General features: G+C 54.3%; 1 protein-coding gene across 2 annotated transcripts in view; it reads right to left on the bottom strand.

The window, feature by feature from the left end:
- Positions 1 to 1,934: 1,934 nt before the first annotated feature.
- The window catches only part of TMEM121 (transmembrane protein 121), a 45,478-nt gene continuing 25,147 nt past the window's right edge, over positions 1,935 to 22,265 (bottom strand). Inside the window, exons 2-3 of one of the 2 annotated variants that reach the window (XM_064515731.1) lie at positions 4,440 to 4,880; positions 1,935 to 4,234 (exon numbers count right to left, since the gene is read on the bottom strand). In XM_064515731.1, coding sequence (XP_064371801.1) covers positions 3,149 to 4,087 — 939 coding nt within the window. In that variant the 5' untranslated portion in view covers positions 4,088 to 4,234; positions 4,440 to 4,880 and the 3' untranslated portion in view covers positions 1,935 to 3,148. Of the gene's footprint in view, positions 4,881 to 22,265 lie in introns of both variants that reach the window. The other variant, XM_064515730.1, reaches the window with a different exon arrangement.

Below are 22,265 nucleotides of genomic sequence, written 5' to 3'. Positions count from 1 at the left end.
GATCTCAGCTCATCTGCTGCTGTGCAAGGCTGGGACAGGCACTGCCCTTTGGGACCAGACTGGCAGGAAGGCCGCGAAAGGCTCCTTCTTTGGAGGGGAGTGGGCTGCTCCTTCCAGGGCATCGCTGGGTCTGCACGTGGGAGAGGGGGCCTGAAGGCACCTCCAACCTCTCCTGGCCAAGGCCACCGGCTCTCTTACATCCATGGCTTGCACCCTTCGGACGGAGACAGGCAGCACCAAAGAGGTTTGCAGAGCAGCAGCTGTAGCACAAAGACATCAGAGATGGTGGAAACCCCACTAGGTCTGTTTTCAAAAGGCAACGCTGTATGACACCTTTATGGGTTTTCCATTGGCGGGCTGGGAATTTGCGTTATTTCTCCATTTTTGATGTATTTCTCTTGCTTCAGAAGGTAAAAGTCTGTGGTTTGCCAGGAGGATTTCTCATTGCACAAAGGAGCTGTTTGCCAACACACCTTCTCTGTGGAAAGCGGAAAAATTGTTTGGTTCCAGCCTATTTATTTTTAATTGTTTCCTTTAGTTCTCATTGCCCATAGCGAAATATCACCTTCCCCTAACAAACAGCCAAGACAGGAACCAGTCGCCCTCCGCAGCCAGCCTGGCAATCCACTCGCTGCCGGAGCCCACAGAGTTTGCGTGCTGATTTCCAGGCCTGCCCCCTCTGCCAAAGTCAACTCCTGCCCCTCCACATGACTATCCCACGCTCAGCTCCTTCTTCTTCATTAACCAGCCTGGCAACCCCGTGAGGAAGGTCCCTGCAGACTCCTGGGGACTCCTGAGCCTGCCCGGGGCCTACGGCACCGAGGGGGTAAAGTGCAATACCCCTTCGTGTTGGATCTGAAGCGGTTGATGCCCAGAAGAATATCTAAATCTGCATCCTGAATGGCCTTAGACTCACAAAACGCAAAACCAGAGCATCAGACATCTGCATTCAGCGCCAAGGCACTGATGTTGAGCACCTGCAGGTTTTTCTTTCTTCGGTTCTTGGGATGAGCTGTAAAATAAAGGCTTATAAATTAATTACCTAAAAGGGTGACAGAACGTTATTAGATACTTGGGAGTTAATTGTACTGATGCTAATCGCATGTAGTTTAATGGCACCAGTAGAGATGTAATATGTAATTCCATAGGCATTCCATAACAATTTAGCTATTTAATTAATTCCTGCTAATACCTTTTAAATCACCTATTCTCTTCCCTCCGTGTTCTCTGAGGGAAAGAAAGCAGAAACTTTTTCCATCAGGCACCTAGGTCCTGATCTATTGCAAACTCACTTTTGTTGGCAAAGATATCATTTTATTTCTCAGTGGTTTTATTCCCAGGAGAGAAACCCACACAAAGTTGTCCCTGGGAAACAGGGTGTCCAAGAGTTTGACAGTGATGTGATTGGCTGTTCCTAAATTTGGGAGGCTGGATTGGAGCTGTGTGAAATGTTTTGGACAGATCATGATGGGCTGAAAAGATGGAGACTTCAGTGATTTGTGGATTTAGGTCAAATTCAGGAAGCTCAGCCAGAAGAAAATATGGGAGAAAAATGTAGAAAACAGCAAGCATTTTATTCCAGTCTCTCAAAGTAAAATGTTTGGTTTAGAAAAAGCAAAACAACCTGTTTCAGTATGTTTGAAATGAAGTTTTTCTGCTTGCCTCCTTTCGCAACTTTTTTCATTGTTTAAAAAGAAGCAAAAAGGAAAGGTTTTCAAAGGATCTACTTTCTCCAAGAGACTGAATTACTTCCCTAAGTGATATTCAGGATTGACTCAAAATGACGGAGCCAGCCGTCCTCACCCAGTGCCTGCTTTGGAGCGGGTGCAAGACAGGTATAGAAGGAGACAACTGATTTGGACCACGTATGAGCTGTCTCCTGCGCTGCTACCCTCCCTCCCGGCCCCTGCCAGAGCAAAGACCACAAAAAGCCATTGTTCTCATTGGGCTTTTATTGTCCAGCTGGCCCTTGCCTCCTGCCGCTGCCGGAGGGTCGGCTGAGCCCCGCGCCACGTGGGCACAGCAGGTCTACACGCAGCGCCGAGCCCCAGCCCTGCGCCCTGGGCAGCACATCCCTCCCGGTATTTTTTATTTTTTTGAAATATTTTATTTTAAAAATATAGTAGCTGTGGAAAGCAGCCCTCTTTATAAATGCTCGATGCTGGAGTGAAATGCATCATCGCCATCCTTATTACGAAGCTCTCCTCGGTACCTGTTTCTGCCCGCGTCCGCGCCGGCTGGCCAGCCGTGCCAGGGCAGTCGCGCTGCCGCGCACGCTGCACCATCTGTTACAGTCAAGAAGGTTTGCAACACCAGGGAGAGAGAAAGAGAGAGACCCTTCTAAAAATAGAAATATTGTGCTGAGTTGTTTGGAGTGAATGAAATACATAAAACACCAGCATTAGATTAACTTCAGCTCGTCAAATATTGCTCCCGGCAGAGTTGGTGTAGTGCACCGGTGGCGGTGGAGTCCCCCGGGTCCCCCAGCGCGTGCCACCGGCCCCGGGGCGCAGGAGGGAGAGGAGCCATGCTAGCCCTCCCGGCACTGCTCCTCAGGGCTCCTGCTGGGAGCAGGGCTGCTCTCTGCCCGAAACGGCCAGAAGGAAACCAGCCCCAGGGCGCAGCGGGAGTTCCCAGGAGACACTATAAATAGGAAACTGTAAACACAACCATTCGAAATAAGAGACATCTACGATCACAGGATTTACTGGTTCAAACGTACCACCCTCCCCCCACCCACACACCTATCCCCCTGTCCCCGCTCCATAAAAAGGTCTCCAGTAACAAAATCTTCATTCCAGACTTGGAGTAAAGGTGAGGTGCTCGAGGAGTAAAAAGGGACATTGCAACATTAGCGGTCTTTGCTCAGGAAGGGAGAAATCGGTGGAAGGGAGGGAGAGGATTAGCTGGTTCAGGTCCTTTGCAAGTCCATTTGGTTTGTCTGGAGGACTCCTAGGGTTATACCTGAGATGAAGAGGTCTAGGGAACACTCCGTAGCTCGATTAAAACATGGTTGGTGTTTTGTGCCTACAAGAGCCCTCGCTGCCAGGATTTGTCTGTCACGCTCACCCCATGCAGCAACAGAGCAGCAGCCCTCCTCCGCTCACCACGGGGCTATCTGAACCAAAGCTCGGTTTGGGGTGATCCATCATGTGTCGAGGATCTCGCTGGTGGGCGACGGCTCGTGGGGAATGCCCTGTGCGCTGTGGATGGTCTGGTTGTGGGAGAGGGAGTTCTGCTGGAGCTCCAGGGCGATGGCGTTCTGGGGGAACTCCTTCACCTGCCGCTTGTACTCAAGGAAAGTGCACGCCTTGGTGGCTATCGCAATGATGTTCTTGCCAATAAAGATGGTGGAGACCCTGCTGTCTTGGAACAAGACCATGTTGATGGCCCGGATGAAAATGGTGACAATGTTAATGGTGACCAAACTGAGGACGGGGTAGAGCATCATTTTCTGCGGGGCAATGTGCTCCCCTTGCATGCTGATCTCACTGAGGGACACGCAAGGCAGGATCAGGAGGAGGATGTAGCAGTAGAAGAACATGAGCCCCTCTGCCCAGATGGGCAGGCCAGTCCTGTGCGGCTCCCACAGGTTGGCCTGGATGTCCAAGATATCCAGCAGGTCGAGGGCCACCCAGAAGAGACGCCCCCGTAGGTCCTCTTTCTTCCGAAAGGTCCGTATATACTCCATGCTGTCCAAGGCCACCAGCACCAAGTAGAGCCCTGGCACGCAGATGGAGAGGAGCAGGGTCAGGGCTTTCCTGGCCACCGTCTCCAGGTTCTTCTTGTCAGCTTTGTAATTCTGAAAGATGAAATATAGCTTGATCTCCAGCACGAAGATGTACAGGAACCAAAGGATCATGGCATAGCCCCGCTTGGCCGTCTTCACCTCTGCCCCCACCCACACCGCCACATAGCGCAGCACGATGAGGAAGCAGATGTCCCCCACCAGCACAATGATGCAGACGCCAATCTTGCGGGGCCCCTGGTTCTGCTCCACCAGATAGGCATCCATGAAGGCCATGCTGGTCATGATGACAATGGTGGTCAGACACACGTGGCGCTTGTCAGGCGGTGGCAGCACCATGGTGAGATGAGCGGGCCTCCCTCCACGCCGCGTCAAGCGCTGCCCTGCACTAAGGCAGCAGTCCCGCTGGCGGGGCAACGGGAGGCATCAGCCACGAGCCCTTGGAGGACCAAGGGCTGCTCCGTCCCCCACCCCGAGAGACAGGTCCTGCAAAGAACAGCAGGTCAGTCGGCAGCCCCTGCTCTCCTGGGGCTCCTCAGCTGCCTCTGCAGACGGTATCCCCAGCTGTGCCCGCTCCGGCAGCCACCAGCAGACCCAGCCGGCGCACGGCCAGCTCGCTCTGCCCTTTAAGCAACACAGCTCTCCCCCAGCACCCTCGGGCCGGCTGACCAGACCAGCCCCAGGCACCCACCACTGCCGGCAGCCAGGGCTCAGAAGCGTGCAGGGCCTCCTTACGGGAGCTTCCCCCTCCGCGTGGGGTCCCCCATCGTCATCAACTGGAGGGAAAGATGCTGCCTCTCCAGCCAGACAGCAATCCCACGGCGCTGATGCACCTCCAGGCACCGAGCCCGAAGCTCTCATACAGATCCCTGGAAATCAGGTGGGCGATTGGGCAGAGGTCTGGCCTGGCCTTGCAGGTACAAGGCAGCAGAGCAGACAGGGAAGATGGTCCTGGAAAGGCTGCTGTCTTCCCAGTGAGAACCCAAACTCCTCCGGGGTGCGGGGGGTCTCCCTGCGGCCTTGCAGGGAACCACCGTGGCACCTATTGCTGCTGGCCAGTGCTGCACCCGCGATGAGCAGCGCGGGCTCCTTCTGCCGCCAGCCGTGCACGCCTCCTCTCCATCCTGCCGTCCTGGAAAAGACCACAGAGAGCGGGTGTTAGGGTCCCTCCGCATGCTGGCACCGGAGTCGCGAGGATGGTTGTCCCCCAAGCTGCTCCGCACTGTGGCTATGAGTGCGGGATGCCTGCACAAGGATGCACGCAGGCACAATTAACATTTTACCAAGGTTTAATGCAGAACATCTTTTTATTCAAAATGAACCTAGCCTGGACTTGGACTGCATGGAAACTCAGTGCCCCTTTCTTACGTAGGCACTCCCCATCCCAAGCTCCAGTCCTGAGTACTCATGCAGAGGAGCAAAACCCAGGTGGAGACTTGCAAATTTGCAAATGCCCGCTAGCCCTGCTGTGCAGCAAAGTTGCTCCCAGCCCAGCTGTATCCTGGCTGCTGCATGGGCCAGGGAAGGGGGATCCCACGTGCTCTACGCAGGTCCCAGCGCAGGGGCATTTGTGCCAAATTATGACCTTGGTTTTCTAATGGTTGCCGACAGCTCCTTGCTCGCTGTTGCCAGCCTTTAGCAGAGCCCACGAAGTGGTAACTCGCCTCACCTGGGGCGCAGGCAGGAGTAGGCAGCGCTCAGCTACCTGCTAAGAATAAATAATGGAGAGCTCTCCGCAGACGGCTTCATTGCTGCTTCCCCGCCGCTCAAGCAGCCGCCTGGCCACGCAAAGAGGCGCTCTGTGGGCAGGCTGCAACACCTCGCTGACCGAGGCTGCGGCAGGGGCAAGGCGCCGTCAGCCCCCGCGGTCCCTCGTCCAGGGGGGCTTCCTCTGTCCCTTTGCTCTGCGTGCACCTCAGCCATAGGGTAATGTTTCTGTGCTTCGCTGGGTGACTTAACTGGGACACAGGCAGGAACAAACCTGGGCGCTCAGATCTTTTACGGAGAGAGGAAAAGGTGGAGGTTGAAGGGAAAAAAAACAAGCTGAAGGAATTACAAGGCATTAAAAACCTGCCCTACTTTGCACAGGAAAGCGTATTACTACTGTGTATGTTTATGGAACCTCATTTTAATAAAAGATGGATTCCTTCTTGCTTAGGGGAGATGAGGAAAAAAAAAAAAAAGGGAAAAACAGAAAGCCAGATGTGTCAAAGCAGCCATGACGTGCACCTGAGCAGGGGCAGGGGGTGATGTGTGTGCCTGTGCCTGGTTCCCCAAGGACATGGGGCTCAGCAAACCTTAACAGCGAACTTAAAAACTGAGCCAGGACCTGGAAGTTGCTCTTCTGAGCCCAGCAGCCATGCATATCTGGGAAAACTGGTGTGTTACAATCCCACCATGACTTTTAACCATTTTCCTATAAAGCTCCAAGCCATCCATATGCAACAGGTGTTCAAGGAAGGTGGTTGAACACAAGATACCAACAGGGTGGGATCACTTGGACATCCAGAAGTCGGTTGCCTAAAGCTGTGCAGACACAGCACGTGGCCCCTGCAGGGACCCCGTGGCAGGGCAGGAGGCCACGCGGGGTCTTTGCCCTCTTGCCCTTCGCAGGAGGCCCAGGCAACCAACTGAGGCTGGGTCCAGGTGAGAGGACGCCCGCTCCCCGTGCACAGCCCAGCACAGGTCCCACGGGCACGCAGAGCGGGGAGAGCCCCAGCGCGCACGGCACCTCACGCCTTGCTCTTTGCAAACCTCTCTGCGGCAGGAACCGCTCAGGACCAAATCCACGCGCGCAGCAGGATCCACGGGTACCCCCGAACGGCGCATGCTGCAGCCCCTCCACCCCGCTCCCCCACCGAGCCCGCGCTTAGCCCCGCTCGCACCAGCGTGCCTCGCCGTGATGGCTTGTGGCTGCCTTTTAGTGCCGCAATTTGTTCCTTCTTGAGGTTTCAGATAAAAATATATAGTCATTGCTGTAACTGCCTTTAAACTCGTGCCAAGTTTTACAGGGGATTTATGGCCAAGGACGGATAATTCCAGATAAATTAGGTCTTTCAAGAGGGAATGCTGTTTTTTCTTTCCCCCTTTATGTATTTCTTCTTTCAAAAGACAACAGTTATTCAAAGGGCAGTGGGTGTATCGCAGAGCACCTCACAGCACGATTATACTTAAGAAGAAGCCAGCTTGTAAATCTTGCTTCTCTACCCCATTGCTTTAGAGAGTCAGCGGGAGCTGAGGCGTCCGAGGACGCGGCTCGGGGCAGGGGTCCGGGAGGCACGGGGCCCCGGACACGGCCACCCTGGCTCCCGCTTCCCTCCGCACCGGTGTAAAAAAAGGCCTGCCTTTTGCTGAAACAAAATATTTCAACTGAACGGGAGCAGACAAGGTGGAAAGGAGATCGTCGCCCCCAGCGCAGGATGCTGCCTCTGCAAACCCACCCGAGAAACTGCCCAGCTCAGAGCCGCGCCATCCCAAGCAGCCGCGGGAGGTTGCCAGCCATGTAGACCTTTCCCTCTTACTAATGCACGCACTTACAACCCAAACCATCATCGCGCCCCCAGGGAAGCGCACAGAAAAAGCCTCCTCTGCGTGGCGGGTAATATCCCGTGTCCTCCCGGTGCCGCTCGGGCGGCAGCGTCCCTCACTCCGCTCCTGGATGATTCACGGCAGCCGGGGACGGGCTCGGCGAGCGCGCGCGTTTGCTACGGCGCCCTTTCAGAGTGGAGCAAGGGGACTGCGGGCAGCAGGCGCCGAGCGCAATCGCAGGGCTCGAGTCCCGCTTTCCCGCGGTTTAACTTCTGCCTTACCGAGGGCCGGCACCTCTCGCCTTTTGCAAATATTTTGCAAGCATTTGCCACGCCGCCAGCCCTTGTTCTTATTTTTCACCTGGGCAACAGGTGGTATTTTCCTCACCTCTTGGAGCCCTTGTGCCACATGGGACTGTGCATTTCATTATATATATATGTAATGCTATGCATTTCAGCTTTACATAAAGGAGGTCTCTACCTATCTGTAGAGAAAAGCTGGCACATGTGAATGATGTGCGACTATCCCTCCAGAGGGGGAGTAAAAATCACCTCAGAGTACAGTGCTGAAAGAAACCACATAGTTTTTAAACAGTTATTCTTCTGGGAAGTCCTGATTCATAATTTTTAAATGGCTGTGCTTGACAGTACACTCAGCAACCGCTTGAGAAACTTGCTGGATAAACAAGAAAACGAGCTTGTCAGATAGCCACAAGAACACCTCCGAGGCAAATATTTGTTTAGACAAGTATTTGCAGAATTTTTGCTTCCTGCAGGAGTCCTTGTAAATAAAAATACAGCTCACCTGAATGTAATGAACTCGGCGCGTTAGGGATGCCAGGAAACCAGACGGGCAGCTTGCAGCTGAAGCCTTCTCGCAGCCCTGGCACCCCGCCGGCTGTCAGGCCTCCCTGGAGCCCTGGCTGCGAGCAGGCATCGCAGCCATGCTTCGCTCTCGGCAAGTAGGGCACTGCTTGCCCCGAGCACATTCAGCGTGTTGCAGAAGTTGTTCCACCACCAGCCTATGCAAACGGCAGGATGGGTTGCGCTGGGGCAAGCGAGCACGTGCCCACAGCCGGTGACGGCGTGAGACGGGCCGGGCACACACGCCCGCCGCCCACCAGACCGGCGGCACTGGCTGGCGGAAACGGTGCTGCGGGCAGACAGGGCTCGGCGGCAAGCCTGGGCCACGGCTGCTTAAACCACCCCCTTCTTAAACGTGTGCCTGAGAAAAAGGACTTTTCCTTGCTCAGCAGGGCCGCATCCTGCCCTTCTTGCAGGGGATCCGGAGCTCAGACCCACACGGCTCTGGCACTAGCCCCTGCCCAGATGCAGCCCGCAAGCAACTTCCAGTCCATCTGTGAAACCTGGTGGGGAGGCTGGGGGGGCAGCAGAAGTGCCCAGGCTCGTGTGGGGACTCCCCATTTCCCGGCGGCAAGGGAAGGACTGCGGTGGGAATTTGGGGCCGTGGGAAAGTCTCCCAGAAGAACTCTGGGGTGCTGCAGTGAGAAGGCTGGGCACGAAAATCCCTGCATCCGAGCTCAGACTGAAGGGCAGGGCTCACCTCATCCGTGCCCTGCTTTCTCCAGCACCCAGGGGAGACGAACGGGAGACGTGGGGTCAGGCCCAGCGCGGAGGGCTTGGCTATTGCTCCAGTGCCTCCATCCCAACTCTGGAGTTATTCCTTGTTCTTGCACCTATTCCTGGACCTCCCGACTGCTCCATGGCACCTCTGGTAATCCAAGGATGTGTGGTCACAGCTGTGCTTCAGCATCAACCCAACCACCGCAGCAGAAAATTAAACTGTGTTTTCCCCCAGGAAGCAGGTGGCTCGTTGCAGAGTGATTAATTACCGCCAGCTCTGCGGTTCACACCCTCCGTAATGCTCAGCCGCCGGAGCTCCGCGTGCGCCTCCTGCAGCCCATCCTCTCTTCGCTCTCTGTGGCTGCTTATCCTGCCTTGCACCCTGCTCTGCTGGCAACCCCGGCGCTACCTGGCAAATGAGTTTAAATCCTTTAAGTGATTTCCACTCTGCCTATAAATAAAAGAGGGGGTGAGCAAGGCAAACGCATACACGACACACTTCCCAGGTAGTTACGGTGCCGCATTGCTTAAAGCTTCATTTACACTTTAATTGCTTTGATTTATTTCAGCTTTCCTGGATGTAAATCTGACGCTCCCCTTCATTTAGTCCTTCACCAGCCTGAAGAGCTCCACAACGTCCTTCTCAACGCGCTTCCTCCGACCTGGCTTAAACTCACGGCTCCGAGAGCTCTAACAACCGGAGCTGCCCAGACACCGAAACAAGCCCACGCCGCGGCTTTGGCCTGTCCTTTGAAGGCTGCCCTTGCTAGCTGCCGTTCCCACACCGAGTGTTATTTCTTTGATTGGCTTTAGCAAACGCAGCAAGGCACAGGATTTCTCCATAGCTGTCAGCCAGGGTCTCGCTTCCCCGTTGCCCGACTGTGGTTGCTAATACAGCCCAGACACCTCACGCGGGGATGGAAACGAAGCCGCGGCGCAGCCTTGCAGGCGACAGCGTTATCTGCCATCCGGCCAGCGATGCTTCAGGGCAGCAAGGCGACCTGACCCGCTCGCCGCAGCGGTCAGGGCTGGGAAGCGGCTGCTAATTCCTTACGCTTTTTGCAACTCACTGAATTATTTGCAAGCTCTGTTCACCACACCAGCATGGAGCCTAAAGGGAGAACAAACTCTCCCCGGTGTGGAGGCGAGAAATCCCATTGTCCCCATGCTGCTGTGCTTCCCTGCGGGTCGAGGGCTGCCCGCGGCGTCCCGGCTGCGCGGCGGCTCGTGGGGTGCGCGGTGCTTCGGGCTTGCCCCAACGCCTGCCGGGTGGCAGTGTTTCGCTGCCTCCTCGGAGGCAGTAGCAGCATCTCCAGTGCATCCTGCCAAGGAAATGAGACTGAGGAAGATCTTCCAGGCCCTGCTCACTAATTGTGTCTGCAGGAGGAAACAGCCCCCTCGCTAACGATTACGTACAATTTACTCTGTAGGCATAGCAATCCTGGGGGGGAGGGGGCTGCAAACTGGTCCAAGAACCTGCCCAAAATAAACAGTGCAGCAGGGCTGGCAGGTGAAGCCTTCTGGAAGCGAGGCCTCATGCATTTTTCTGAAAGGCCTTTGGAGAAAGAGGTCAACATTTCCTTAATGCCTTTGGCAGCTTTACTTCTGACTCCCTTCTCAAGGAGAAACCCAAAAGGAAAGTATCAGACCTGTTACCTGTCTAGGAGAAAAAAATAAAAAAAAGAAGAAACACCTCTTGACCCCCTCATTTGCGCGCTGGACCGGAGCACAGCCGTGTGCCCGGGGCAGACCCGCGCTCTCCGCGCCGGACGGCCGTTTGCGCTTGCAGCCAGGTCCCCAGGGCCCTTCTGGTGGTACAGCTGGCTGCAGACGCAGGGAACATTTCCCCATTCAAAAATATGCTGATTTTGATGAAATTTGACAGACGTGTCAAAAAAAAGTCTTTTCAGGCATTTTGGGTGTTGAAACATAGCATTTAGAGAAGGTAAATGATTCATTTTCACTTGTACATATAATGTTAAAATTATAATACTACGTTTTGACACTATCAAAACAATTTACTGTTTTCCCAGTAAAACGTGCCATTTTTAGAGGGAGTGTTTAGCATCGCTAAGCCAGGGGAACTTTCAAGACGGCAGCGTCCCCTGCGCGTGGCCCGGCTCCTCTGCGGCGAGAGCCCGTCGGCCCCTTCCCCATCCCTCTCTGCGGCCACCCGGCTCAGCGCTCCCCCCACGGCCGCTGCTCCTGAGCCTCGGCATCCTTCCCGGCTCACAATGAGCCCGGCGGGTGGCAGCGTCACCGTAATCCAGGATATGACACCTGCGACTTCTCCCCGCTCACGAAACCTTTTAACTTGTCACGGGAGGAAATGAGATTGGGCTTGATGCGACGAGCCTTTGACAAACCCGCGTTGTTGTTGCTTGTTTTCTTCTAGGTGCCCCCAGACAGTCAGTTTATTTGTTTTGCTCTTTTTCTGAAGCCTGAAATGAAGCTGACAAGTCTATAACTCCCTTCACCTTGCCGTTCTCCCCTGCACAACACAAGGACGCCCGACCCTTGGCCAAGCAGCGGTTTTGCTGCGGCACCGCCGGGCTGCATCCCCCTGCTAAGCACTCCCGCGGAAAAGCATCCTCCTTAGCACTTCCCCAAGCAGGAAAATGGTTTTGCTTTCGGCTGAAGGTGCTCTGACATACTCGTGTCAGGGGCAAGGCATGTAACATGCGGTCAGGCACTCAGTGCAAGGGAAAGCCTTGAGCCACCACAAATTGCAGGACTGACAGTGCACCTGAAAGTTGCATTTGCACAGCTGATCTTAATAAAAGGCATGGATACAACCCCAGCTTTGACCTCTGCTTGTATTTTCCCAGATAGTTAAGTCTAACCAAGCTGGCCATCAAGCTCCACCAGCAAGTAAAACCTGAAGCTTTCCCTCACTTACAGAGCCAGGGGCTTAAAACCTGGATCCAAGTTCTGTAGCTCAAGGCTGTTCCTTTGTGCATGAACCACTGCCAGGTCCTCAGATAACCTCACATTACCACTATTAGGGGAAGGGAAAATGTCTCCCTGAAACCAGCACATCTCAAACTGATGCTTTTCCCCTACAAACTGCTGTAAATCCCAATACACAGAGCACCAGAAAACTCCTTGTTCTTGCTGGTCCCTGTCCTCACTCCCACCCTCCTGAGTACTGGCTGGGAAGCACAGATTTCCCTGAAAGTGATGTCCCAGGCCTGCTCAACCAATGCACCACAGCACTCTCAGCTGCTCTGGCAGCATCAGGTGCCTGAGAGCCAAGCAGCTCTGGCTGCCCCTCATCTCATCTAGGCATGATTAAGAGGGTGTGAGCTAATTAACACAAAATGGGAGCTGGTGCTTGTGCAGCTATAAATAGGAGAGCAGTGGGAGTTTCCTGGTGCTAAAAGCATGCTTGTATGAGAAGGGGCTGTAAGGCTGTATGGGCTTTGGGGCAGAACTTGGGGAATTTTTCAGGGGAAAATGAATCTTTGAGCTCTGTAGCCCTTTCTGAGTTACAAGAGAGAGCATTTAGATGGGGATGATTTAGAAGGAGACAGCTGAAGGGATGAGAAGCTGGCTTATAGGCTCTCCTTTTCCAGAGACCAGGGCAGAGAGGCACCTGCTGGTTTCTCTGATCTGAGGCTGGGTAGGGTGGCAGGCTAAAGGCAGGAGCTGAGGGACTTACCCCCTTACCTTATGCCTTCACCCATCTGGTGCAAGGAAAGGTGGCAGGCAGCAAAGAGCTGACATGCTAAACCAGGGCAAGCTCAAAAAGGAAGAGCTGGTAAGGTAGCAGGGTCTGACCCTCAAATCACAGTCCTAGAAACCCCTATGACTTGATGCTGAAGGTGTTAAGTGCCTTCTGCTCTAAATGCAGTGCCTTGCCCCATGTCCCAGAACATGGTCAGGGTGGTCTTGCCAGGGCTGCTAGGGGACAGTGACCTTTGCAGGAGAGCACCCACTCTGGTCTCTTGAATCTAGTCATCTATGTGGACAGATCTTGGGGTTAGCAGGAAGGGTTCAAGGGCTGAATCCTGGTTTGAAACTAGCTGCCCCATGAACCTATGGGGAAGCCACCAAGGTAGAAAGCCAGGAGGGTATCCCTGCTCTGTAGGCCTGGCTATGATGTTTGGTGCCAGACTGGTAAAGGAGCTGGGACTTGGTGCCTTTGCTGAATATTATTTTTGGGTGTGTGTGTTTGGCTGCCAAAGCAATGGCTTTGGCAGGTGCTGTGCTGGGTTCCATGGGAAGCTATGTATTAGGGTGGAAGGGTGGTAGTAAACACTCTGTATACTGCACTGCCAGGAGAAACCTTCTCCTCATCTCTCTCCAGGCACATGGAGGGCCTGGGGTGCTTGAGGAGAGGAGTTAGCTTCAGAGTCATGCAGGTGGGGAGGGATCTCTGGAGATCTCTGAGCCAGCTGGAGCAGGTTGCTCATCTGCTCAAGTCTAATATTTCCCCTGGTGAGAATCCCACAGCTCTTTTCTTTCAGTTTCTGAGTCTATGATCCCCCTCATGGAGAATAATTTTTTTCTACTCTCTCATTGGAATTTCCCATTTTCCAGCCTGTCTCTGTAGCCTCTCACCTTATCCCTATGCACTTCTGAAGACCCTGACCTTTCCTCTGCATCTCCTGTGCAGGCAGTGCAGGATCTCTCCCAGGTTGACCTAACCCAGCTCTCCCAGTCTCTCCTTGTACGTCCTGTGCTCCAGCCCCAGCCACCTCAGTGACCTCTCCAGGGTGTCACTGTCCTCCTTTCTACTGGGGAGCCCAGACCAGACCCAGTGCTCCAGTGGCCTCACAAATGCCGAGCAGAGGGGCAGGCTCCCTCCCTTGCCTGACAGCTGTGCTCTTGCTAATATGGCCCAGGGTGCTGTCAGCTTTGGTGCAAGGGTGGGCTGCTGGGCACTTGTCCACTTGCACCCCCAGGTGCAAAGGCAGCCAGTGCTTGTTAGAGGCTCCTCTTCTTCTTCTACGGCCCCATCTGGAGGGGAGACTTGAACCCACAACTCTGTCTCTAGCAACTCATGGCCCCGAACCCCAGAGGGGACGGGTGAGGGACGGCAGGTCCAAAGGGCACCGTGGGGTGCATTCAGGTGCCCTCTGCTGCACGCGGTGCTGAGCCTGGCTATCCAGCCCTCCTTGCCAAACCGCCTGCGTGGAGGCAGCTGAGGCAGAAAGCGAGGTGTGGGCATCTCCTCCACCCTTCCCTGGCACTGCTCTGCTTTTGTCCCTGCTGCCAGGCTGTGGAGGTAGGGTGCAGCTGTGAGCAATTAGGGAGAAATGATTATGCGCCCTGTGGCTCCCTCTCTGCTGTGAGAGCGGTGTGGGTGGAGGCGGGGATCGGCTGGACAACATGCCGAGCATGAGACGGGCAGTCTGCTGCTTCTGCCATCCGTCTGACCTTTGATTAAGAGCGATTGTTCTGCTCTTAATTAACACAAGGCCACCGGCTGCAGTTGGCTCTGGTGGAACAGCAGGAGCAGAGCTCTGCGACTGTGATAAAAGGAGGGTGCATCCGCCAGCACCGCTGCAGCTCCCGCAGAGCCTGGCAAAGCTGCCCCTCTGGGTTCAGCTAAACGAGGGGTTGGAAAGCTCAGGAGCAGTGCCCCGGCCTGATGTGGGAGCTGAGTTCAAGGGCTCGGGCTTCCCTGGTGACCCTGCTGCTTGGAGATGGGGCCGAACGCTCACATGGCGCTTCCTGTCCTTACGCAGAAAAAGGTGGTCCAGCTCCTACTGCTCGTGAGACACCGTCGATGTAAAACTCTACATGAACTGCACCAAAAATGTCACTTATTTGTCTGAGTTCAAGTGCTGAAAAACTCACCTCAAAACTAAGCGATAGAGGGAGAGCAAACAAGTGGGTGACTTGCAAAATCAAGGGGACTTCACCTTGCCATGTACTTAGCGAATCTATTTCTGCAAGGCCAGTCCAATATTAATTATGACAGCAATAGGTCCCTGCCAGTCATCACGAAATCTGAGCAGAACAAGAACTCCCCGTGGCGCATCCTCCAGCAGACAACAATTAACTTGTCTGCTCTTAAATCATGGTTGAGTCATGGTAGGGGGTTGGTGGTGCCGTGGAGCCGGAGGTGGGACTCAGTGTCATTCTGTCCCCAGTTTTAGTCTGTGCTGATCCCCCCAGGAGAGGCACTCTGCAGGACTGCAGGGCAGCAGGTCGCGGTGCTGCGTAGGTTCGGGAAGATGGCAGGCGGCTGTGGCCGGCCCTCCATGCAGGCACTGAGCCTGGGGTCACTCCCCTGTCCTTCCTCGGGGTGGGGGGCAACACTGGCATCTGCTGCTCCAGCCTCACTTGGGACATGAACATTGCACCCGTCTTGATTCAGTACAAGAAAAATAATCCCAGCCCAGAGGTCGCCAAGGAGATGTTTCTCTTCCTCTAGTTTTCAGCCTGTCTTCTACCAGCCATCTAATAAATCTAATAAAATCTGTCTTGCTGGTGTCTAATTCAATTCCAGCATCCAGAGACCAGACTTCTTATATCACTCACAGACCTAACCAGCTACATCCTTGGCATGCGAGCCTGGCCAAGGGGCTGCTGCAAGCTCCTCTGGAAGGGAGCAATTACCTGGGATCAGAACTCGCTCACCCAATCAATTACACATTTACAGGGGGTTTTTGGGTCACGTCGAATTGAATTATTTAGATGCTTGAGCACCATGGTCAGAAGCAGCCGATGACTTCTAGCCTGAAGTCTGGGCACTAAATGAGGTGCCCTGTATTTTGTCTTGAGGTGACCTCTCCACGGCTCCTCCTGCTTACACCCTCACGCAGCATTAAGAGTCAGCAGCACGTTCAGCCAAACGCCGTCTCCAGTGAGCAGTTGGGCTCTGGACTCCTGCTCTGAAGGCAAGGGACCTTCCCAGGAGGCATGGAGAGCCAGGGCTCTGACACCCTGGTCTCAGACACCAAGCCTAGTTCCCTGAATCTGGGGACCCAAGCCATGGGAAAGCTCCTGGGGTCCGGCTGCCAGGTCCAAGATGAGGCAGGTGCTCAGAAATTGGGAGATGCTGCCGCTTCCCTGTCCGACGCCATGAGCAGGCATCCCCTCGCCCAGGAGGTTGTGACAATTTGCTGTGCTGGAGCTCATTGCCAAGGAGATAAAATATTTATGGCTGCTCTCTCGTGCTTTCCATTTCAAGCCACGCTGACTTATTTGTTACAAATTTACATGAATGTTTAAAGGCATCTTTACATTCCTTCTAACTACAAAAGGTTTATTTCTCCATGTAGCATTTTGCCAGTCAGAATCAGCTGCCCCATCTCTTCTGTGCCTGCGTTTGCCCCCGTCTTCAGTGCTCATTTTCCTCTTAGTAATGATTATCATTATACTAAGAAAAATGGGTCATTTAGAGCAGTTTCTCCCCAAATAAAAGGCTATGGGATACAGGATATCATTAAAATTCTGAACCTGACTTCCAGCCCCAGGAACAGGCTCTCGGTATTTGCGTATCTTCGTGGAGGGGGGGAGGGAGCGGGGGGAGACAGGAGCTGGCCCAGCCTGCTGGTGAGGAAGGCTCTGTGCCGCGAGAGGCGTTTGCACGCCAAATCGGGCGCCCCTCATCAAGCCACCTGTGTCAGGAGAAGAGGCCACGGCTGCGCCTGCTCCCTCGCTGCCCTCTGGATGTGAAACAGGGATCTGGAGACCTTTGTGCGAGGACCCGGAGTAAACCTGCAGTCCCCAAGGCCGTGTCTACATCTAGAACATGATGGACGTGCTTTGGAGGCAACCGCCCCTGCCTTTGATGTCTGTGGTGGCGTGAAGTGCCGCGGGCTGCGGGCTGTCACCTTTGCACCAACAGCTGGACTCACCGCTCGGCGGCGGACACTGGAGGCTGCCCCTAATGACTTCTTGCCCGCCCCTTCCTGACGGTGGAAACCATGCCATGCAAGAGTCTGGTGCTAGCTTTACCCGGGATGCAGGTCCCCTGCCCCCTGACGTCTGCATGCCGCTTCCCCAGGGCCCTGCTTCTGTCTCCCGAATCACCAAGGGGGCCTTACTGGGAAATGTTGTGCTTGGAAAGGCTATGCAATTCCTGTGCAAGCCTGAAATTGTTGTGTACAGCGCTGTAATGCAACGCTAATCCATTTTGCAGCTTAGCCAACTGTTGAACGATGCTATTTAGGAATGAGGAAATACTTGCTTATTTTCTCCCCCTTCAGTACAGGAGGTTGGTGCATCGGGGCAGAGAGCAGGGAGAAGTCTTGCAGCTCATCATCAGGGACACGGCGGGGCCAGATGGGAGGCAAGTCCCTGGGAACGGGCTGAGTAAAGTCTTGCGGAGAATAACAGCACCGTTAAAAAAAGAAAAAGGAAGTGGTAAACATGCAAGTGGCACAAAGCCGAGCAAGATCCTGCCTGCAAAGACGTCGGTGACTCAGGAGCTGCAGCACGCAAATTGCTATATGAGCAGGGGAAGCATTTCCCACTTTCATGGGAGCGCCTAATTTTGGCTGGCATTCTTTGGAGCATGGGGAGGGACACGGGTCCAGACCTCCCAGCCCTGGGGAGAGGGGATATTCTGTGCAGGCAAGTCCAAGGCCCACGCACTTCTGAGATCTCACCTGCAATGGCCCAAGGGGTATTCAGAGTACGGGAGATGGAACCTGAGCCTAAAGGGTTAATTTTAAAACTATCTTAAAAAGGAAAACTTGCCCCAAATTCTTAACTTTTCAAGTTGTTCCTTCTTAACTGTGCTCAAAATGGACTAATTTTTCATTCCCTTTTTTCACATTTTAAATCAAAATGCATATGGAAAGAACTCTTGCTACTCATGATAGTTTTTCTGTTTAACTCTCAATTGAACCTGCATTAATTAAACTACACTATTGATGAACCCACATCATTATAAACTTTAGGTATAAAAAGGGCATAAGGGGAAAGAAGTGAAACTCTCTTGCCACAAATTATTATTTTCCTTTTGAAGTCAAGATGTCACTCCAATTTTCATTTTTAAGAAAAGGCCCTCTCCAAGCCTGTCCATGAGCAACAGTTGGGAGCAAGCAATTGCTCAGCTTTAGAAGGAGCCTCTTTGTGGCAGTCTCTCGTTCCCCTTTCTCTCTTTCCCTAATTTTGCAGCTGACGTCCAGGACCTTGAGGAGGCAGAGACACCAAAAGAGGAGCTGCAGCTCCCAAATCTTGCAATTGAGTGCCATCATCTTTTGTGGGCTTTAGTCATTAAGCCTCAGCTCTTGGAGTTATAGGAAAACGTAGGCTGGCTGGCCACTCCTGCTAACCCAGCCTGGGACGTGGTCGGCCTCGGTTGCTGCAGGGGCTTGCTCGTGACTTGGGGTCACCTGTGGAGCCTGCTTCATTCTCCTGCTCTTGGTTGCCTCCAAGAACTGCTCAATGCAAAAGTTTGGGGGAAAAAACCCTTTTCTAGTTAGAGGCAATTCCACTTGCATTTCTGGTAGCACCTGGCAGCCTGCCTCCACGTGTATCAGCAGGGACGGCTGTAGCACACGTGCTGATTTCACAGCCCCCCCCATGCTCTCTTCTGCTCTGCACCGAGGCACCGAGCTCCAGGATCCTGCTGCCCTGAGCAGTGCATGCTGCCTGCCGGCACACGGCCCCCCAGGTTACATGCAACGGAGGAGCTGCTCCCCGCTGGGTCCCTGCAGACCACACCACGCAATAAAATCAAAGTTGAACCCAACAAAGTCCCTTCCCGAGTCCTCTTCTCTGACCTTCGAAAATCATCCTATTTCTTTTTCAGCGTGGCTTACCCTGTGTAAGCCAGCGCATGGAGGATCTTGGCCCAGCAAGCTGCTTTGGAGAGAGGATATTACAGCGTTTGGCTCTTTTCAGGGCCTTCTGCAGCACGGGGGTCCACGTGACCTGCTTGGGATGCCAGGAGACGTGTGCCCGGCGAGCCTCTCTCCACAGACAACAAAGAGGCCGCGGCGGCCCGGGCAGCGGGAGGCATCCGCAGTTGGAGACAGGCCCTGGGACAGATGGAGCCTAGCCCTGGGCGCCCCGGAGATGAAAGAATTCAGCTGATCCTTGGAACAGGCTCACACACATCTCCAAACTTTAAACAACTGCAGCCCCCAAAGCTAAAGCACTCAGGCATGAGGCCCTTCCTAAAACAAGTAAATTAGTTTGGCCGCAGGGAGCACTCAGCTGGGGCATGGCTAAGAGTATCGCAATATTCTGCGATGCCCCGTGAGAAGAGCACAAGTAACTTAACAACTGAGAGTGCACTTTGGTTACGGCGCACCTCAGCAGTATCGCTTGTCCGCAAGAAACACGTCTGTCCCCTCTTGTGCTGAAACACAGAGACACAAACAGCATTTGCAAACTCCCTTTTTTAGATACTGCCGGACTAAAAATAGGCCCCCCCTCCTGCGTTAAGACCCAGTGCATTAAGATGCACCACGAGCCAGGGCATGGCCATGGCGAAGGCGGCAGGAAGCGGATCCCGGCAGGGTGCGAAATCCGGGGCCCCTCTGCTCACCCCCGGCTCCGCACCGCCCTGAAACCCTCCAGGAAAGGGGACGACGGAGGAGCGGGAGGGGGACAGGGCCGGCGCTGCCCTCGCGTAGCAGCACTGCTGCACTTGCAGCTCTGTGCTGCCTTAACAGCAGTGTGTGGGTTTCACTATGGAAAGAAAAACCTTGTTTCTAAAGCGTTAGATAAGCAAAGGGGGGAACAGGCGCAACTTTGCTTTTTGCACTGTGGGATTGGGCCACTCACAGCCAAGTAACCCACAGCAGCAACCCAAGCAAGCGCAGAGCCGCTAATGCAATGTCTCACGAGCAGGACAAAGAAATAATTGCATAAACCATTCACCGTGAATACATTAAGCAGCTCCCCATCACAACGTTTGCCTCATGCGGTCGCAGCCATTAAGGTATTAAGGTGAGTCACTTCCAGTTCTGCCCTGCCAGGACGTGGGGATCCTTCGCACACCTCACCACGCTCAGGCACCGAGCTCAGGGGGCCTGGTGAAGCCCAGAGGGTTCAAGCTAGCTTCTTTGGGGTCATTTTATTCTTCTGGCTTCCCCTCACCTCCACTTCTAACTTCAGATTGACTTTGAAAGAGCAAAATCTGTGGACTTTTCAGGAGCAATGAAGAAGAAAGGCACCACTTTGTGTTGTTTGCTGAAAAACACAGTTTCAGGGGAACTGAGTTCCAGCCTCCTTCCCGAGGAACGCAGACAAAAGAAACTGCAATAAAATCTCTTTGTAGTCACTAATGGCTACAGGGTGGTTAAGAAACTTTGCCCTTTCTCCCCTGACAGGAGAGGGAAGCTTATTCCCAGGGAAGTGACAACAAAGTGCAGAGCAGATCAGAAATTTCCCATTTTTTCAGTGAAAATGTTTGAAATGGTGAAGTGTTATAAACATCTCTTCAGAGCAGGCATTTTCCACTGAAACTTCGAATGTAAGAGGCATGGGAAAACACGTATTGGTGAAGCAGCATTTGGGCATCTTTTCTGTGCCTAGTGGGTAATGACAAAACATTGCAAACTGAGCCGGGGCCGGCCAGGTCCCCCTCGCCGTGCCCACCACGCAGCCCGCGGGGCGCCCCGTCCCCAGCCCCGCTGCCAAAGCTCCCCGAAACCGCCACGGCTCCTCTGAGCCGCGTGCAGCCACCTGGGCAGCTGCATGGATGCACAGGTATCCTAAATGCGTTTAAGCAACAGGGGGAAAAGTATATTGGTAGAAACTTGCCAGATATCGTAGTAAGTTTCCCTGGATGTGTTTTCTTTTCCCAATGCTCCAGCGTGCCACAGCATTCCCATGCATTTCCCTGTGCCAGGGATCCCAGCAGAGACCGTGCCGGCTACCCTGAAGTCACAGAGATGGGTCCACCGGGCTGTGCACAAAAAGATGTGCTTAGGAGAGAAGTACCAGGTCCTTTACAAGGTGACAGACCACTTTTTCCCTCTTTCCCAGCGCATGGCAACTTGATATTCTGTCATCTATGCTGTTTCTGCTTTGCCTGCTATTTTTGTATTAAACCTGGGCGCTGACGTGAGACACGTGAACAGTGGTGTCTCACGGTGGCGGGTTTGCAGGGCCTCGTGCGTTTGGGCTGGGGCACGTGGGGTGCAGAGGCACGCTGCAGCGGCGTCGTATTGTCCGGAGGGCACTCGGGGGCCAGTTAGGGTGATTAAGAAGCTCTCCTGCCAGCAGCCAGCCTGACCAATCTCCCCCTCCTCTCTCTCACATCGGTGCTCGTCCTTACGCCGAGCGCCCTGTCCCCGCGCGGCGCCCCGCTACCCCTGCCCAGCCCCGCACGCTCGGCGCGGCCCGGCTGGCTGAGCCACAGCACGGCTCCCCCCGGATCCTGCGCAGAGCGCGGCATGCACACGCTGCTGCCCCCATTTCTCCCATTACTCAGATGTTCCTCACTGTGATTCACAGCAGCTTGACTCCCAGTGCAGGGAGGCTTGAGCAACCCTCCGCAATCGCGGTTTCAGCAGCCGGGCCCAGCAGACGCCTGGTCTGATCTACGTTCTCATTCATTACAAAGCTGCTTCCCTCCACTTACCTCTTTGCATGACAGCCAGTCGCACGCTCTGGGTAGTTAATTCGTGTGCAATCAGCTATCTAGCACCCGCCACGCGAGCCTCAGGAAATGCATGCCGCGCAGCCCGCCGGATGGGCACAGGGTGTGAATGTGCAGCAGCCTTCCAGGAGACGCCGGCACATGTCTGCAACTGGGAAAGCTGCAGAGAGGCAGAAAATCACAAATTTCTCTGCCTTCTAGGGAGCATTGCAGGAACTTGGGCTGGAGCGGGGCTCCTCGCGCTCCCCGCCGTGCTGCCTGGCTGGGCATGCTTGGCCCAGTGGCCCCCGCGCAGCAGGTCGCTGATGCCGTGTAAAGAACAAGGCAGCGGGAAAAACTCTCACTGAGGTCATCACAAGACACATTGCCCCTGCAAAGTGCTCCCAGCCTGGGAAAAACTGGCATTAGAGACTCAGGTCTCTCTAGCTGTCAAAGAAACACCGCAGCTGAGAAGTTCCTCCAGTGAAAACAGCAGCCGCTACCCGCTCTCTCCTGGCACGGAGCATTTCCAGGACCCTGGGGGCTGATTTTCAGTGCAATTTCTGCTATTTCAGGCTTCAGTGAATTGCGCTAGTGCAAAATACAAATGCTTCTGCAGGCAGCCGGGCGTTAGCGGCTAGTCCTGCAGCCGCACACCGAGAGGGCAGACCTGGCTGCATGGCCCCCCTGCCCGGGTGCCTCGCCATGCCCGCCAGCCGCGCGTCCCCACGGGGCACAGGGATGGCGGGACCCTGCTTTCACCTTGCTGCTGACAAGAGCATCCCTCAAACAGTTCATCACTTAGCTCAGCTTTCTGCTTACTCAAATGCTGCCAAAGGAGGGACTGGCCTCTTGGACCACTCTCAGCTGGCACCGCAGCGCTTGCGCTCGTTCCCAAGGGACAGCT

The sequence above is a fragment of the Dromaius novaehollandiae genome, chromosome 8, assembly GCF_036370855.1.
Source record: "Dromaius novaehollandiae isolate bDroNov1 chromosome 8, bDroNov1.hap1, whole genome shotgun sequence".
Lineage (NCBI taxonomy): Eukaryota > Metazoa > Chordata > Aves > Casuariiformes > Dromaiidae > Dromaius > Dromaius novaehollandiae.
This window is presented reverse-complemented; position numbering and strand designations above follow the sequence as displayed.